Source organism: Haliotis cracherodii, unplaced genomic scaffold (genome assembly GCF_022045235.1).
Source record: "Haliotis cracherodii isolate W230 unplaced genomic scaffold, xgHalCrac1.p SCAF_16, whole genome shotgun sequence".
Taxonomy (NCBI): domain Eukaryota; kingdom Metazoa; phylum Mollusca; class Gastropoda; order Lepetellida; family Haliotidae; genus Haliotis; species Haliotis cracherodii.
The window spans coordinates 23,307,335-23,327,057 of record NW_027266271.1 but is presented as its reverse complement, the minus strand read 5'-3'; the positions used below and the strand labels follow the sequence as shown (position 1 = coordinate 23,327,057).

The 19,723-nt window shown below is 38.7% G+C and overlaps 1 protein-coding gene across 1 annotated transcript in view; it reads right to left on the bottom strand.

Moving 5' to 3' along the window:
- Positions 1–1,110: 1,110 nt before the first annotated feature.
- The window catches only part of LOC139463629 (protocadherin Fat 4-like), a 37,849-nt gene continuing 19,236 nt past the window's right edge, over positions 1,111–19,723 (bottom strand). The window contains 23 exon segments of the mRNA XM_071244901.1: positions 1,111–1,950; positions 2,224–2,267; positions 3,567–3,723; positions 3,870–4,046; positions 4,324–4,448; positions 4,883–5,007; positions 5,318–5,444; positions 6,166–6,327; positions 6,652–6,875; positions 7,131–7,296; positions 7,900–8,045; positions 8,441–8,746; positions 9,119–9,230; positions 10,697–10,834; positions 10,984–11,072; positions 11,398–11,584; positions 11,958–13,406; positions 13,665–13,787; positions 14,008–14,115; positions 14,305–15,554; positions 15,649–15,717; positions 15,959–16,027; positions 16,142–16,379. Of these exon segments, the coding sequence (XP_071101002.1) occupies positions 1,884–1,950; positions 2,224–2,267; positions 3,567–3,723; positions 3,870–4,046; positions 4,324–4,448; positions 4,883–5,007; positions 5,318–5,444; positions 6,166–6,327; positions 6,652–6,875; positions 7,131–7,296; positions 7,900–8,045; positions 8,441–8,746; positions 9,119–9,230; positions 10,697–10,834; positions 10,984–11,072; positions 11,398–11,584; positions 11,958–13,406; positions 13,665–13,787; positions 14,008–14,115; positions 14,305–15,554; positions 15,649–15,717; positions 15,959–16,027; positions 16,142–16,379 (5,658 nt within the window). The 3' untranslated portion in view covers positions 1,111–1,883.

Genomic DNA, 19,723 nt, shown 5'->3' with positions numbered 1-19,723 from the left:
CTCAATGTTCTGTACTTTTTGTTAGAGACGGATTATGTCTTCTGCCACTACTTCAAGAAATACATTTCTTTTTTTTGTAAGGAGGAGCCGAACAAGTTTGGTTGCACAACGCGTTCGACAAGATCTCCAGCTTTGCCTGTAGCACAATTATTTCACCAGTATTTGCAGGACTCTGCTTTTGGCAGAGATTTCTAATGAATATGAAAAGGGTTTTATCGCTTATATTATATTTTTAAATATTTCTTGACCCGGCTGTATTAAGTATATTAACTATTTTCAATGTCTAAAGTTAATCAACTTAAGTTAATTTGAACCTTATTGACAAAGTGAGTGATTTGGGTTAAACACCGCGTTCAACAGTTTTGGTTTGGTTTTGGTTTGTTTTGTTGTTTAACGCCGCACTCAGCAATATTCCAGCTATATGACGGCGGTCTGTAAATAATCAAATATGGACCAGACATTCCAGTGATTGATATCATGAGCATCGATCCACGCAATTGGGATCGATGACATGTATCAACCAAGTCAGCGAGCCTGATCACCCGATCCAGTTAGTCGCCTTTTACGACAAGCATAGTCACCTTTTATGGCAAGCATGGGTTGCTGAAGGCCTATTCTACACCGGAATCTTCACGGGTCTCGCGTTCAACAGTATTCCAGTTAAATCACGACCTTTCAGCTTAATGTGGGAGGAAAACCCGAAGTCCATATTGACAAAGACAGATAGCGTCACTCTATATATGTTCTTCGTTGTTATACCCCAATGTCAGAAATACTGATTCAAGTATGTTATATTAATCGACAGATACTTATTCTAAATACAGTAAACCTCGGTTACAACGAACTCAAAGGGACTTCTAATTTTAGTTCGTTATAACCGTAGTTCGTTATAAGCCTATATACAGCATAACTACAGCAAATAGTCGGGACCAAAAAGTAAGTTCGTTATATCCGTCAGTTCGTTATAACCGTAGTTGACTGTATTACATTCTAGGCCAGGAAAAGTTGTGGGTGATGATTAACGCCACAATGTTCAACAGAAGGATGTTAAACGAAAATGTTTTATTCAATATCAAACAACATGAACTAAAACTGATACACATTCCATGTTTAAAAGATAACTGAAGTCATACTGTATGCAGTTGGCAATGGTACTTAAAACAGTTCAAATGTAAAGAGCGATGAACATATGATCAATGAATATAACCTGAAAATTTTGTGAAAAAATCAAATATCATATAAAATATACTTGTAAGAGTCAAACAGATGAAACGTTTTTATCTCGACGGTTCTGTTTTCAAAACGCTACGAAAGTCGGTTCCAGCATCGAGGAGACGATGTCTCAATATTTCTATTAAGATTACAGTTGTCACGACGAAGAAATTCCAAGAGTGATGAATACACTATTATGAAGCTATTTACTGTAAACAGAAAAAAAACACTTGAAAACACTACAATGCATTACTATATATAAACAGAACAATACACATTCACGTTTAAAACAGTTGTTCATTGGAGATTATAACAAGTATAGGCATTACTCCTTTCCTTTGAGGAAAACAATGTTTCTCATATGCTAAAACCGGCTATTGTTTAGGGAACACCATAACAAGTATCACTGCTTTGAAACGTGTTGTTCGGTGATTCATTCATGTTTAAGTCTTTGAATGGCATTTAGAAGTGATACACATAAGAGAGAGAGGATTTTATGGATATCAGCTTTTTTATTATGAAGAACACAACGTTTCAGAATATATGCTAACTCCTTTTTCAGGTGAATAAATAATAGGATTCAGAGCCAGCATAGATGTCATCTCTTCCAACAGCAATACCATCAAGACCAACCTTTGAGCCAATCGCTCCAGAGGGAATAAAGGTATATTTTATATCTGAATGTCTTCAGCACCATCATAGTCAGGAACGGGCTCTGCTGGGGGCGTGCAAATAGGCCTGAAACATGGGAAACATATACATTCTTAACACGTGATAAATATATGATGAGATTATGCTATTTTTAAAAAATATGATGACATTACCACATAATGTCTCGTCGATCAAAACTTGGTATCAAAATATAACTCAGAAGTTTAAACTAAACACTCGTAATGTCAAATGAAATTAAATATTGTTGAAATGTATAATTCTTCTTGATGCGTTCTTATTGCTTGAGAAATATGTTTGTGACAAATAGTAATAGACAAATGTATATTTTGTTTAGTTTACCTTGGACCTGACGACACATATGCTGGGTTTGAAACACCGGATGACTGCAAATACGAGAAAGTGATACATTTACATTTGGACAGCCGTTTGTCATAATAACCAACTCATTTTGAAAGATTTGTTGGCTGGTTGGTTTGTTGTTTTACGCTGCACTCAGCAATAGTCCAGCTATATGAAGGCGGTCAGTAAATAATCGAGTCTGGACTAGACAATCCTGTGATTAATATCATGAGCATGGATCCACGCAATTAGGGTCGATGACATGCATCAACCAAATCAGCGAGCCTGACCACCCGATCCCGTTAATAGCCTCTTACGACACGCATTCTACACCGGATCTTCAAGGGTCCGTTTTGAAAGAATACCATCTGAATATCACCATTCATAATCACTTTGGGCGGTCTGGTAGCCTAGTGGTTGAAGGTTCACTCGATACACCGAAGGCCCGGGTTTGGTTCCCGACATCGGTACAATGTGTGAAGTCCATTACTGGTGTTCCCTGCCGTGATATTGCTTGAACATTGCTAAAAGCGGCATAAAACAATACTCACTCACCCAATCAATCACTCATAATCACTTATGAATCAAATATGCTTCAACTCAGTCATTATTGTTTTTAAGATATTCAATAAATCTAAATCACAATCTTCACAGCACGACTGTGATATAATGAAATGTGAAATAATAATTCTTCACTGTCATGCAAACCGCCACTGTGGTCTAGTGGTAGAGCGTTCGCCCGGAGAGCGGAAGGTCCGGGGTTTGATCCCCGGCCGCGTCATACAAAAAGACGTTAAAAGATAACACTTGTTGTTACCCTGTCTGGCGCTCGGCATTAAGGGGCTAAAACAAGGACTGGTCGGCTTGGAGTCAGTATAGTGTGTCTGAGTGGGGTATTCATGTTAAACTGCGGCACACACATACACGTGTGCATGCACGTCGCTATATAAGTGCAATATATCTTGGACGCGACGTTAAATCCAATTTCACCTCACCTCACCTCATTGTCATGCACCCTCGGCACCCACATTTTTATGAAAGGATTTGTGGAAAGTATAATCTTATGAAATCTTATGATCTATATTTTTCACACGTCTAGACATGAAACAGACGGACTCTCAGTCATTTTGATTAATTGTTATTTTAAAACTCAGTGTCAGTTGACTATCGTCTGAAGATGGTAAGAGAGTCGTACATGCAGTCCAACATTCTGTGAACGCCATGTGCCCAAAACTAACGTGGTAAATATATGATACCAGCATCCCTCCATACAGTTACACATGATCAAAACTGCCCGACAGCTTACAAAATGGTGTGTCAAGAATAATATGCTGTAGACTTACGAAATCTCTGTCTTTGAGTTTGTTGTATGCTGTTTCTTCATCTTTGCTGCCCGCAGCTAGTGAATCATATCCAGATTGGTCTGATGCTTTTGCTGTTTTGCCATGAGCCATATTGATATTTTCCTGATACAGTGTTCTACGTTTTACTGTCCTCCACCTGAAAGAAACAATGTTGAAAAAGCAATTGGAAACTAGGTGCATTTCCCTTTTTGAACATAATGAAAATGCACGGCAGTGTTTGTTATTGATGTTAATCGGTCTCATCCTCTTTAATTGAAAGACTTGAGTCATTTGTGTACTTACTTGTATATAGCAAAAACTGCACTAATGCTGACCACTGCAAGTAGGATTGCCATAGCAATGAATAACCCAAGGAACACCTTTCTCTGATCTGAGTCCTGTTCTAGACGTGAATATTCGTGTTTAGCTACACATTCTGTTTCTGTATATCCATGTAGGGTTATCATAACTGTACACGATCTGAAACAAATATTACAGACCATTCGATCGCTGCTTCAAGAAATGCATTTGTTCACTTTGTTCAAGGAGCCAAAATTTCAGCTTGACAAATTTGTTCGGAAAAGTTAATGTAACAGACATACTAGGAATGTTACGATACATTTGTTCTACTGGGTTTTTTTTCATGTACGGTATGTGTAACCTATAAATCATGCCATCGATGTGAAACATACATACATACATATGTCAGTATCATCCTATTTTTAAAAAATGGCTATGCAGATATGTACAAACTTACCCAGTCTTTGGGTGAAGACTTCTGTCGATGGCGATTACAACTAGTTCTAAGACTCGGGGCACTGTGTCGTCAAGTTTAATGTGAACAGATATTTTCCCGGTCTGACTGTCGATCTTGAGGTTATTCTGTAACATAATTTATAAATCTAGTATGTATCATAGTCATACCACTGTCAGTTAATATAATAAGAAGAAAACTTGGAACATAAATGAATTTTTGGTCCATTGCTAATCACCTTTCAGCGCCAATTAATTGTTGGCTTCCCTTGTTAAATTTCAACCTTTGTTATCTTATTTCTTTTGTTGATTGAGCAAGTATATCCCCAGAAACGCCGTGTTCCTCATAATAAGAACGTTTACATCCATAACTTTTCTTCCTGAGGATGAATATTAACTGGAATGTGGGAGGAATGAAGGTTTCCAGTTTAAATTGACATAAGACCATCTGCAAGCGTGGATAATGGGGAAAACATTCCCACAAACGTAGGAGGCCATTAGATCCGAGGTGATGGAATAATGTAAAATGACTTCAAGTCAAGTGAATAGCTTAAAGTGCGCACCCTATCATTTCTTGTTTGTATGGCATATGTTACATTGTGGCCGTCGGCGTCCGTTGCCCGGAAGTTGGTAATCTTAACTTCTGTTCCAGTTTCCGATGAAAACTCCATTGATGCTTCATAAGCATCTGAAACATTTGAAATCGTATTAGTTACTTATACAACACTGATTTATGATATAAATATCCTTAACAAAGCAACTTTACCAGATGAATAATATGTATAAGAATGAATAATATATATAAGAAGGTGAACATGCATCAAACTGCATATATCTAATGATTTGCATTACTTATAACAGATTCAAAATATTAAATACATATTGGACAATACCGACACGTTTCAAGTAGAAAATGGTAGCATTATGGTGAATGTATCTTACACATAAGATTGTCGGGATAATAGTGTCTTCCACGCACTAAACTCAAACTGGTTTACCGTTTCCAAATACGGGAGTATGTTCGTTATGATCGTCTGGTTGCACTTTTATGTGGACCTTGGTTGTAGTTGCTGGCAATTTGCTGATTGATCCTCTGAAGTTCTCCTCTGTGACACTGGCAAACATCTGGTAAGAAGACAAAGTTAATTGACTTCATGGTAATTCACTGAAAATAATTAACTGTAGGCGATACACTTGATGCATTTACTACTTGCCGTTTATGGTAATAAGGTCATATCAAACGCCACGACTAATTATGTCTCTTTAGAATGTTCTCATGTTCCTTTGGGAAGGCTACATAAACTATCCTATTTCTCGTCACCTCTCGAAAACAAATTGGATAGGTTGGTCGAAATAGAATTTTGATGTTCAACTACTCCGACTTAAATTCATCATTGTTCTTAATCAAAGCGCCGTTGTAAAGAAGTTCTTAGTTGTTAAATCACGAATTGCTTCGTTAATTAAAACGGACTTGAACACAAAATGCAACTTTGTTAGATTTAGGGTCTGACCTATTACTGTTGTCAGTCGGTGATGAGAATTGTTTTCTTTTATCCTATTTTATGTGGCCAAATGAATTTCTCATTTTAAACCAGTTCATTATGTATAGGTACTCAAATACCTTCCTTGCCAAAATAGATTCTCGGCGATACCAACGTCTCTTCAGATGATCATCAGCAACAACAAAAAAAACATCTTTTTCATTTTATCCTGTTTTTGTATGTTGCCAAAAGAAAATATTCATCAGTATCACCAAAAATCAATTTAAGAACAGGTATGGATGTAATTTTACTGAAATCTGAAAAAACAACAATTCACAATGTGCTGTGTCAAGTTATCCACTTACGTCAACCACGGTGTGGTTCGACAGAGAAGCCCTCACTACCAGAGTTCCATCACCCATCAGTTCGATTACCTCAACATCAGTAAAGGCTGTGTATATGGGGTGACTGAGTTCATCAGCGTCTACCGATATCACTCTCCCGATCACATGGCCAACCGAAACATTCTGAAATGAAAAATATGCTCCATTTAAACACACTCTGATAATCGTTATACAAAGTTCATGGTTCGAATGATTTAAGTTATCTGTTTGTCGTTTTAACGATTGAGCTTTCTCAATCGTCTCCTAATTTAGAGGAAAGGGTATAGTTCTTAATAATGTATGAGCAGTTTTAACGTCAGTGCGAAGTGATCTTCGTTTCTGCAGTTACCACATAAGCTTTGAAATAAATAGCGTATAATGAATTCGAGGAAGGAATTAAAGTGAATCAGGCCAGTTGGCGAACCAAAGTCTGAGTTCAAATATGATGCACATGCAATACATACATACCTGATTTACAATGAAGTTCATCTTGGTGTTGTTGAAGTACGGTACATTGTCGTTAACATCTTTAACGTTCACTTCAACATCTGTTGTTTTATAAAGAAGGCTGCGTCGGTCTGTCGCCTTCACTCTCACATAAAAGCGACTGCCTGTTTTTTCGCGGTCTATTGGGTCCTTTTGTCTTAAGTCTCCAGTCATACTGTCTATGTAAAAGTTCGAATTATCTGAACCTGAAAAGATCGGATAAAACATAATTAAAATCGTAAAACCTATTGCTATATGGAAAGTGAATTTTTCGATTGATTTGCATGAATTGAATGTAAGGCCTATTAACTATTGTTTTGAAAATGAATCCAACTTAAAACAGCAACTGGTTGAGTTGAAACGTTATAAGAGTACTATAAAATCTCCAGAAACGACGTCCTTAAGTGCAGCAGCATGTAAACCTTGAAGACATTTCCATACAGGAACTAAGCAAGGTGTACCTATTAAATCATAGGTGCAGTTACACTCTTCTTCACTCGCCCTTCGCACAAAAGCTCTAATGGACACTGGTTTATCCTCATCAGGCTTCTCATTCTCCGTCAGCAGGAAGGTGTATGTTTTTTTGAAGAATGGTCGTGGCTGCTCAGTCAGGATGGAAATAGTAATCTGTTGGCAACAGAACCGTTACAATATATAAATACTTGTACCATGAATAAACTCAAACCCAACCAATTGGTAACTTGACAATCATAAAGCGTTTGGTCAAAGAAGCTGGCAGCAAGTCCCTTGTGGGTATGTCAGGTGCCCCATTATATCAGATACGTTCCAAGGACTAAATGAACAAGATGAAAAACAAGGTATCATTTAACTACTGCAGTACATATAACAGCTGCATAGAGAATCTCACCCGAGTGTCTTTTGATATCAAATATATCAACACGAGTTGATAAAAGTGGATTTTTTCCACTTTAATCAACGAGTTTTGACATATTTAGTCCTGGGAAAAGACTTTATTTATCATCCAACATCATTCTTCCAACTTTTTAAATTTGTAGACAGTAATTAGCAGTGTCTTCAGAGTAAAAAGAACTGCTAACAGCTTCAGTAGCAGAGCCATAAGTGATGTCATTTGATTGTGACGTCATGGTAACCAGTAACGTCACAATGGTCTGCATGTAATTTCATTGCAGCGATATATACAGTGTAGATATCGCTTGATCTAATCCAAGTGATATCTCTTGTTGGAGCCAGTTTTGGATGATAAATTACGTTTGTGATTGCTTCCATCGCAGGGTCTTTTTGGGGTAGATCTGTCGCCTTGATCCTCAGAGTTACCACATCATCATTCACTGTGTCTAGGGTTGAAGCCACGTATATACTTCCTGAATCACGATCAATTCTGAAGTAATCTGTGCCTAGAAAAGATGAAAAAAAAATACATTTGCATGTTACTGAAATTCGACACATTGATTCATCAGATCTATGCGTTGCTTCAGTGTTTTGTAGCTTTCTTTCCATATTAACTGCAAAGACGTGAATCAACACAAAATCGCTTTCCTTGTATGTTCTATGAGGTTTGCTGTGAAAATTGTTTTCCTATTCAACATGGTTTGCACTCGGCATTTCTATTCACCGGGCTTTGAAATGTCATCAAGGATATTTGTGCAGTGTCGGGACCATAACACTGAATAGATAATACATCATTGTGCAAAACATACCGTCTATCCTGTCATGTAACCTCCCGTTTAAGTGTTACAATGCATGTGTGTTTGCTTTGAATATCTTCTGATAATATATGTACACTACATACTTGATAAAATATGGTATTTAACGACTCCATTGCCGTCCTTGGTGTCGTCCCTGTCAGTTGCAGTGATGACGTCAGTGACGGGATCGTTGATGTCAGCGTCTCTTGTTACATTAGCTCGGTACGGGGCCCCCTGAAACACCGGCGGGTTGTCGTTGAAATCCAGGATGGTGACGGACATAGTCGCCGATCCAGTGAGACGCCCTGTGCAATTGCTGCATCCCTTCATGTCCACCGCAGTCACAATGCATTCATATGTTGAAGTCGTCTCATAGTCGAGGTCGCCGCTCACTTTCACGACTCCAGTCTCTAAAGAAGAAGAATTATACCACACTTAGTAATGAATATTGAAGATTGTATGTCCTTAAGGTTAGTTCAAGTGAATTTTATACACTGACTTATCTTTTGCGAACATGCTATTTATGAAACATCCAATACATGTTTATGTTTTTCAAAGAAGATCAATGAGTCTTCTTTGGAGTAAACATTATTCACTTTTCGATGTGTATGATATTTGTAAACATAGAAACAGACAGTCAACAACCCTTGTCAAAGGGTAGCACTTACACTATAGTAAAACAGTGAAAATTACTACCATGATGGCTACACTGAAGGCTTATTGACTTTACTACGATAAACGTTTACTTGTAATGTTCAAAGTATACGTCAGAAGACACTCACCAACTGACACTTTGAATGGACAGAGAGTTCCGTTCACTATTACGGTGTCAGTGAAATAGGTAACTGCACCATAGTCCGTCAGGTCCCTGTCAGTCGCACTCACTGTCGCCACCTGAAGTAGACGCAATATGTTTTTGTCAAAGTGCAAACAATATGCTGTAAATGAAAGATACATTGGAAAAAGAAGCACTGCAAAGTAGATATCATTGTCGCCACTTATATATGTCATCATTGATTATCAATCAAGTGTTTAACATTTCTTTAACATGCACCATGATTCTTATCGATCCCAATATTATCTCCCTTGGATGCCACCGTGTCTGTGCTTTGCCGTATCATAAGGTGGTTCGTCTAATGAAGTGCTTTCTTCCCTCCCATAGACGCCATGATATAACTGAAAAAATGTTCAAACACCACCAACTCATTCTTAAATTACTTGTGATAAATACATGTATCATATCATGTGTAGGTTTCTCGGAAGGCTAAAACCGACGGATATAAACGGTATCCCTTGTGGTAATTTACGGAAAAAAATATGAATATTAAAAAGGTCAGGGATATCAAGTAAAGTGATTACAAACAAGCCAGGTGTCGACCTTGACCGTCGGGCATATGGACATGTTCTCGAAAAATTATTAAAAAAATACCTAAAAATATCTAACGGGAGTGTAGTTTAGACCTTTTAAAGTTTAGGCAGCATTGAGAGATAATAATTGCGAAGCTGTGCTAATAGGCCTGTGCCACTTGGGGTCTTTTCCCGTTTTCAGAACACTTGGATTTGGCTTCGATGTGGCCAAACTTTAATATTGTTTATTTTGTCGCTGCTTTGGACATGTGACTGCATTTCTTAAAATGATTATAATTTAGTGACTAAGCAAAGCAGACAGATTCTAAACAAATGTGACGTATCAAAGATTAGAGCAGCTCCTTCTGACAAAGGGAAGTTACTCTAGCGGGCAGACAAATGAACTGCCACAAAGGGCCAAGAATGACAAAGTTATTTTTGTGCTTTAAAAATAACTGGAAATTTTTTTCTGTTGCCAATTCGCCTTTTGTTCATGTGGTAGTTTCGTCACTGAGAGTTATGCCAACGTTGGAAATATATTGATTTTGGTCGCTGTCTGACCGACCAATCACCGACCTTCAGACCTTGTAACATATTAATGCGCACATTCCAGGTTCCGTTCAGGTACCGTTTGAGAGAGATAAAAATATATTTTCGACAATATATTTCAAGAATGACATTACATGATAAAGAGGTTTTGACGCATGTGTGTTTCACAAAAAAAAATCTTAAAAATCTCCTATATTATGAATAAACACTGAAATACAATGTTTATTCCAAATACAGGATATATACCATATCCAAACACTCTCACGTGATAACCTCTATATAACTACATCGCAAAGTATCGGTCAATACAATGTTTATTCCATATACAGGATATTTACCATCCCTAAACATACTCGCGTGCTACGTTCTATGGATACTGCTGCAGACATTGATTGCGTTCAATGTCCCAATCTTTACCGTAGTGTATTAATCAGATAACTAGGCTTATTGTTTTATGTACATACCGATGCGGAAATGACACTATCTTCCTTTACTGTCACTGCATGCGGTGTTTGGAATGTCGGGGGATTGTCGTTGATATCCAGGACAAGGATCGTCGCACTTGTTGTTGCAGTTCTTGGAGCATCGCCATTGTCTGTCGCCTTGAAATTAAGCACGGAATGTTTGATGTATATTTCAGTCGCTATAAAAAAACATTCATGAAACGGTGAAACAAATCACCAATATTTTGAATACGTTGGTGTTGCGTTGTGTTGTCAAGCCATATTTTAGTGTTTAGTTGTTGTGTTACCTTGATGATTAAGTTGTATGTATCAAAAGCTTCTCTGTCTAGATCTCCCGAAACAGTGACCCTGCAGTTTTCAGGATTTATCGAGAAATCTGCAAATCGTAAAATACATTCAATACTGTAAATACGAAATGAAACATTGAATTGAATAAGGTAAAACGAAAAAGTACAACAAACACAGTGAACATGAATAGGACTAGTTATATAATAACACCCGAAAATGCTAAAACTGAACACAATAAGTATAAGTTTTGTATATATTATTTGTTTAAAAAACTTGAAACCCTGGAAAACAATCCTAATTGATTTGCACAATATACTGAATTGAAAGTATTACTAGTATATTCATGTTAAGACAAACAAAGACGTTTGGCATCAATATCTGCACCTTCCCTAAACGCAGTGTCAACAACTTACGTGTACGAGGTGTCTGCGATTCAATGCTGTACGTTATTCTTCCATTTTCATCTGCATCCCCATCTTTGGCAATGATGCGTCCGATCACGTTGCCAGTAGAATTTTCCTCAACTTGAAAGACGAGCTGTCCAGAAGATGCCAGAAATATTGGTCCATTGTCGTTTACATCCAAAATTTGAACTGTGACCTGAAACAATCACATCAAATCTTTAAAATGTTACAACGGCTCACATACTGTTTTCATGTCAATCCATATCTCTATTACATGTCCAAACCGAGCAAACAATAACACCGCATAAATGCAAATACTTTCACTCTTAAGTCCTTGTCATTGCTTTATCACTTCTCTGTCTTGTTGTGTGTTCCCTATGTCATCTATCCCTCCTTCAAAAGTTTATATTCAAGTGCATTTTCCTGTTCTGTAGAAAATAGAGAATCGGGGAATAAGTCGAAACCTACATGACGCCAAAAAGAAAGTATCGTTTAGAGCAAGACAACTTTTCGAAATTCGTTCTATACGAGCTATACGAGATTGATATATGGGAGAAACCCGCACTTACAACAGCCACGTCCGAGGCGTTAGTGGTGGGATCCCTGGCACGAACGACCATTGTATGATTTGCTGCTGTCTCTCGATCCAGTGCTTTACTGCAAGTCAACCCTCCACTACTTGGATCAATACGGAAATCCCCGCCATGGATTAAGGTATAGTAAACTGACACGTTGGCGTCATGAGCAGCATTTGCTCTTCCGAAAGATGTGGTATTTAATCGGTTCTCTTCAATTGAAAACCTAAAGTCTTTAGAACTGAACCGTACAGTCCTAGTGCCTTGTATTTTCTTCACATCAACTGATACTGGGACTGTGACACTTTGCGACGGAGAACCTTTATCTGTAGCTGTAACGTCAAAGTTGTATGTTGTGGAAGCAACGGGTTGACTTGCGCCCTCTTTGATGCGTAACACACCTACAGTGTCTCCATCAATGTAGAATTTGTCCGTCTCCCCACTCATGGAGAGTATAAATAGGCCATTCGTTCCAGAATCATCGTCCGTGACGTCAAAAACATCGACAGGGTTGTTGGTTACCCACTCAAAAGTTGTTATCTCAGGCTGATAGTTGGGTTTATCAAAACGTGGAGTGTTGTCATTTTCGTCTTCAACGTTTATCTCAACTATTACTGTGTCGCTCATTGTGGGAAACCCTGGGTTCTCTGCTTTTATTTCTATCAGATGTTGCTGCATTTCTTCATGGTCAAGAGGAATCATACATGTAATGGCGCCAGATATTGGATCGACTCTAAAGTTGGAACTTGTTGTTGAGAACGTGATGTTGGCATTGCTTCCTTCGTCCTTGTCTGTTGCCGTCACTGTTAGGATGCTTCTGTCACATGGGCTATTTTCCGTATAAGAACCCTTGTAGTATTTCTTCTTAAATGCAGGCTTTTCATCGTTGACATCACGAGTATTGACGGTAATTTTCAATTCTGATTCTAGAGAAGGCGACCCTTGGTCCTTTGCTTCGATGGTCAGGTTGAAGACTTTCCTGCTTTCTCTGTCAATAGCCTTGATTGTCGATACTTCGCCAGTACTTTCGTTAACTTGGAAGAAACCAAATCCCCCATCTTTCAATGAGTATGATACCTTTTCATTGAGGCCTTCATCCTTGTCTGTGGCTGTTAAGGTTGTGATAATCTTTGGTCCAAAGTTTTCTTCCAACCAAAATACGGTCGTCCCTTGGTTGAACTGTGGTGCATTGTCGTTGACGTCCATGATTGTGATGTTGAGTGTAGTTGTGCCTGTGTTAGGATTAGATGGATTGTCTGTTCCAATTAATGTCAGGACTATGTATGGAGTTACTTCTCTATCAATCGGAGTTCCGCTGGTTTTAATGGTGAATTTGTTGTGATTCAATTTCTCAACATCAAAATAGATTTTCCCAGGTCCTGTCAAAGCGAAGTTTACAGAACCATTCACCCCAAAGTCTTGGTCGGTAACAACTATGTCCACCTGCTCAATAGAATTTAAACATATTTTTGTTAGATTAAATTTGCAATTTTTTATTGAAAGTTCATGAAGTCCGCATATGCAGTGAACATTAGTCAGACCTATGCATAGATGTTTACATATGTATAGTTATATCGGTATATTTGTATGATTATAACAACTCACTCTCTCTCTCTCTCTCTCTCTCTCTCTCTGTCTCTCTCTCTCTCTCTCTCTCTCTCTCTCTCTCTCGTAACTCAAGACCTCGATTAACACACTCACCAAATCATCAACCAGTGTTCCTGAAGTGGAGTTTTCTTTTACCCTTCCTGTATAAAAGGGTCTGGAAAATTGTGGCGCATTGTCGTTCTCGTCGGTTACATTCGTTATCAATTGACCAATCGTCTGTGGGATAGAATATTAATATTATTAATGTATTAATATTATTACAATTACAATACCACAAATCATCACATTTATTAAAATATAATCTTTAAGTTAGGGATAATTGTCATAGAGAAATGTCGTCAGTTCAATTTTCTTTGGTTACATTCCTTTGGCTATCTGAAAATTTAAATTTTCCAACAAACATACCTCAAAAAAGCTTCCTTAAATTGCCACTTACCACAGGGGAGCACTGGTCACCACTATCCATGTAAGCCTGAATGGTGAATTCAGTGTATGCCTGGTCGTCGTTCTCTCGGTCTAGACCAATAGCTGTTGTGACGATCCCCTTGATAGAAATATATTTTTTAATAAGTAATTTACACACTGAAGTAATTCAAACACTCTTTACTCAGATAGTACATCGATAACAGTTCTGGCCATAGACAAATAAAGCAACAAATATATTAGCTTGCATATATTTGGGTATGCCATACGGGTCAGGAAATGTGAGAATCTACAGTTCAATGGTACTTACAGATGCTGGATTGAGGTTGAAGAATCCTTGAGCCCGAGGGTTTGCAAATTTGAAATCTGTATAGTTTGACACCGTGACGTTAGCAGCATATGTTCCATTGGGGCTGTTTTCACTGACTCTGCCAAGGAAGGTCTTGTTGAGGTTGATTCCATAAATGGTGTAAGAGATGAGATAGACAGTGATGGTGCTTTCATCAGAGTAGGTTACTCCATCATAAGCCTTGACACGTAGAGTGATTGTGGAGGGGAACTTACCTCTTGTTAAATCCACCTTTGATGTCAAAATACCATCGTCGTTTATGCTGAAGTAGCCTTTATTTTCGCCTTCCAAAACGAAAGTTGTCCGTCCAACTGTATCTCTATCAGTGACATCAACAACGCCGACTATACTATTCCTCTTAGATCCAGCAAAAAGCGAAAATTCGTAAACTGCTTTTTTAAGTTTCGGAGGTTCGTCATTTAGATCTTCAATTTTAATGTGGACATCAACTGTAGTTGACTTTGTACTGTTCGTCGTGACCAGGTCAAGTTTAAAATCAATATTTCTGACACCAGTATCATAGTCAATTGCCTTCTCCAGCCTAACGCCTGTCAGGTCTTTTGCTAGTCCATCTGGAAGCGTGTCATTTATGGCTACCTCGAACTTAGGGCTTGTTATGGTATAGCTCAAGATATTGCCTATCCAATTTTCTCTTAACGTTGTTGTAAAAGTACTCTTGAATAACAAGATGTAAAATGTTGCCATTGTAGCTCTCTGACCTCCATTTGTCGTTGTTACAATGACAATATATTCTTTGGCTAATATGTCCTTATTGGCAAAGTCACTCAAAATCATATCCTGTCCACAGAGAACCTGCCCCGATGTTGTCACATTGAACAGGGCCCTTGCTGTATCATCTGTGGTCTCAATTTCGAAGTTGCTGTACCCTCCCAAACTACCAATAGTCCTTACGTCAGCTATCAGCGTGCCTTTCCTGGTACCCTCCACTAGCATTACTGTGAAGTCCTCTGGTGTGAAGGAGGAGGATGTGATCCTGACGGTCACAACCTGCTGCACAGTGAACTGACCGGAGGTTGCATGTAACGCTACCACAAATGTTTTAGCACTGCTTATATCTTTGACCAGTGCCACATTAATGTGCCGCGAGTTTCTCTTTAGGTTCAGAATCCCCTCGTCGGGATATACTTTACCTTCTATTGAGAAACTAACTGTTGGGAATTTACTCAGCTCGTCCAGAAGGATTTGTCCCACTGCCAAAGAAAATATTACACATAAGGACAGCACAACGTTTCAGCCTAGATCGCATATCTTTAAAACTTACTATTGTTAGAAAGAAAGACTCACCCATTATTGGTTTTCTGAACATATCTGTAGGGAAGACGTTGGTTTCTTTAGTTGATAGAAACATTGGTCCTGAAACATAGACATGAAAGAAACATGTTCCCTCATGGAGATAAACTTCATCTATGAAGACGTTATTTGGTGAGAATGTACGAAGCGAATCCAGAATGATTGATCCCACTGAAGAAAACAAGGATGTCATTCGACTGAACTGTGTTATAAACGAATGGAAATCTCGACGATAATGCAAGGATTGAATGGTGTATTTAATGTTGGATTTCAAACATGATGATTGCTTCAAAGAGAGACTTACCAGTGTCTGACATTCTAGATAGATTGGTGGAGAAGACGTAGTCTTTTGTACTTGAGAGAACACCTGGTCCTGAAACACAAGAAACATCAAATAAGATTGTTGTCTGTACTATGCACCGTTGCTAAGGTTGCAAACGTGTTTTTTTATTCCATTCCTACAATGCAAACCATCAAAGATACCTACCCAATGAGCATTCTGTAGCAGATATCTGCACGTCCTTATTAACACAGGCACATCTGCGGCTTCCCGCTGATGTCGTCACACACGAGCTGTTGACGGCCACACATCGCTTGTTGGAGCAGTCCTCGTCCAGAGAGGCATCTGTCATGGGGCCACACGTTGGTGGCGTTGGCGTGGCTGTTGCTAAATGTAATCTTTTTACTAAAATATCAGGCGTAGACATGACTTTTATAAAACATATTTATCGATAATAATTAACATCGCATGCCTTAATCACAAGGCAAATCCTTTCATTTTACAGTGCATTGCTGCATCTATTTGGGAAGTTTTACCCTACAGTTTTGTGGACAAGACCAGGCATCATGACATATTCACGTCCTTGCACACATCACTCCCGATTCACACAATGGATGGAAACATAAAAGAGCATGTTTGTTCCAGCAGCTGCCCTATACTTACCTAATCCTTATCCGTAGTGCCCAAGAAGTGCAGACGAAAAAGAGACAGAAGAAGGAGCAATGCATAGGTTAAGTAATTAAATATTTGAAAGTAAGATTATTTTTTTGTTAAAAGCAATCTTGCATGAATTCAATATCCTTTGAGCTTGAACAATAAATATTTATCATTAATATACATAAGTGAAAACAATACCGACATTGGCAAGCTCTTTTCTCCATTGGTGTCTTCTTATGCTAAAACGAAAACAGAATAATAGTACAAATGTCGGTGATATGCTGAGCTCCTGCCAAGTTCACAAAAAACCCGACCTTTTAACGTCTTTAGGTTTGACGGGACCGAGGATCGAACTACCGACCTTCCGCACTCCTGGCAAATGCTCTATTGGCAAGACCACAGAGGCCGTCAACAATCAGTTTATATTCGGATTGAGATGATTTGATTCACGCAAAGTAAATACATTTCTGAGAAGCACTTTTGTAAAGCATTGCATCACAGCATTGTCAACTGTAGTTTGTGCGTAAAGAACAGAACAATGTTTTTAGCATTTATTTACAAGTACATGAAGTATGACATAACTGCATGCTAATCAAGTGATCCCCTAGATTGTGACAAGTCATTAAAGTTGTTGGGTATCTTATATTCCATCTGAAAACAGTAAAACGTACATGTTGTCACATTGTTATATATGGCTATTGACCAAGGCATGAACATGCACTAGGACACTAAATGAAAATAACTCACCCTGATCAATCAGTCCATCCACTGAGATTCCCAGTCCTCCGTTTTAGTCGACTTCTACAACAACAACACCATGTTCCGGATAAAACTACTTAGTTGCCTACTTCAGGCATTTACACATACATGCTAACACTGTATGGTGTGCCGTTGTTCAAATTGTGCAAGTGGCGGGTGCTAAGGGTGGAGCAGGACATGCTTAACCTTTCCGCGACATGATTTTGTCAGTGGAACCTGTTTCGGTAGGTAATGAATTGAGACTGAGTATTCACTGGCGTGTTATATGTCTTCATAAATAGTAGTAGAAACACTTTAGTAGTTCAGCTCCATACAAAGAAATACCTCTATATCAACCATTATCAAACGGCAAATCCAACTTGAATTACATTAACACTTTAATAGCTGCTTGAACGCCTAGGCCTGCTATAGTGTTTCTTGGTATCCTCGCTTTGCCACATTGATCGCATTGAATACCAGTCCATTCTTGCCACCCGTTAACCTAAAGCATATGCTTTTTAAAGGATCAAAGTCTGTTAGTATCGTAAGCAGTGATATTCTATCGATATGAATCTTCAATACTTTTCGCTGGTGTCTATTATCTGCATTTATAATAGTCACCCGAGACCACACATATACCTGGAGTCAGTGTGCAAGGAACATGAATAGGTCTTTTGAACAGTAACATAGCTCCCTGTAAGTATGTAACTCTACATTATGTCAACATTATGTCTTCACAAGGAAGTACTAGTGTCACTTTAGCCATTTCGGATACGTTTAGATCGACATGTGACGTTTGTTCAGATTGTTCCATACGGTAATGTATCCTGATCACAAAACGTCCAATTTAATTTCAGGATAGACTTGGTAAGCAGATGATTCGACTAAATGAGACATTGCTCATTATATACACCTGGAAATAAATTAAGCATCACCCATATTTTCACGAATGAGTCGATTTACTTGCGGCCTTGTACAAACTGCGTTCGAAATAACAGCACCCAATGATAGTTAATGCTTACCCGAGTCATCAGTCATGAAAGAAAACAAGGGTTTACATTGGACATTTACTCTGAAGTGTGGACATTTTGAAGACTGACGTTATAATCACCAAAACCAAAGTGGAAATCACTGGTGTCGCACAATAAATACCGAACTGCTTCAAACCTGTCTGTATCAGTGGAATCCTAAGCCAATGTCATTTTGATACCAGATACATAGTTCTCGTCAATACTTGGTGTGACCACTTCACACAAACGACTGCCGCTTAACGTTCCTCATTCCTTGAATCTAACGTTGCAGTTGACATTGAGGGACAGCGACAGGATCCTGTAAATTTTGGACAGGTGGGTATCTCTGTCATAAATGACGGCATAAAATGTACCACAGATGATCCATTGGATTAAGATCTGGACGTCTTGCTTTCCAAGGAAGTGTTTTGATGACAGTGGTATTAGCAATGGTAAGGTTTGGGAAAAGGGCCATATGGGTAGAGCTTATTCATTTCAAAACTTATTTTTCTGTCGTCAAATATTAACTTCGATTATTTCAATGGCGCCGTGATAAAGTTGGCCATCAACAAACGCGACTCCTCAGTCACCTCAGGATTCATGAAGAAAACCGACAGCAGGTGTTCAAAAGTGTAACAGTAGTCAGTGATGCAATTTATTAAGATGAAAATGAATTATCTCCCATTTAATCTGAACCAGAATATTAGTGAGGGCCTCGTGAAATTACAAACAAACATAGTAGACCCTTCTGTAATGTCAATGTTCCTGCAGTACACTGTCTAGTGGTTGAGCGTCCACCTGGAGAGCGGCAGGATTCGATCCACGGCCGAGTCATACCAAAGATGTTAAAACATGGTATTTGTGGTAACCTTGCCTGGCGCTAGGCATTAAGGAGCTAAAACAAGGACCGGTACGCTCTGAGTCCGTATAATGTGTCAGAGTGGGGTAATTCATGTTTAACTGCGGCATGGTATCTCAGTGGGCTAGCATTAGTCCGGAATAGTAGAAGCACACACACACACACACACACACACACACACACACACACACACACACACACACACACACACACACACTCACTCACTCACTCACTCACTCACTCACTCACACTCACTCACTCACTCACTCACTCACACTCACTCACTCACTCACTCACACACACATGAGCCCGCACGTCGCTATATAAGTGCAATAATCTTGAACGCGGCGTCAAACCCATTTCACCTCACCGTCATATATTTTGCCATCGATAATTTGGCTATGGATAATTATTGCCTGTCTAGTCCAGTATCATACATGTTAATTAGTAAGTTCGTCCAACGTCGCAATTTCTGTAGCAGTGGAATTCAAGGGAAACCGTCCGGTGTATTGGTTATGTCTTCTT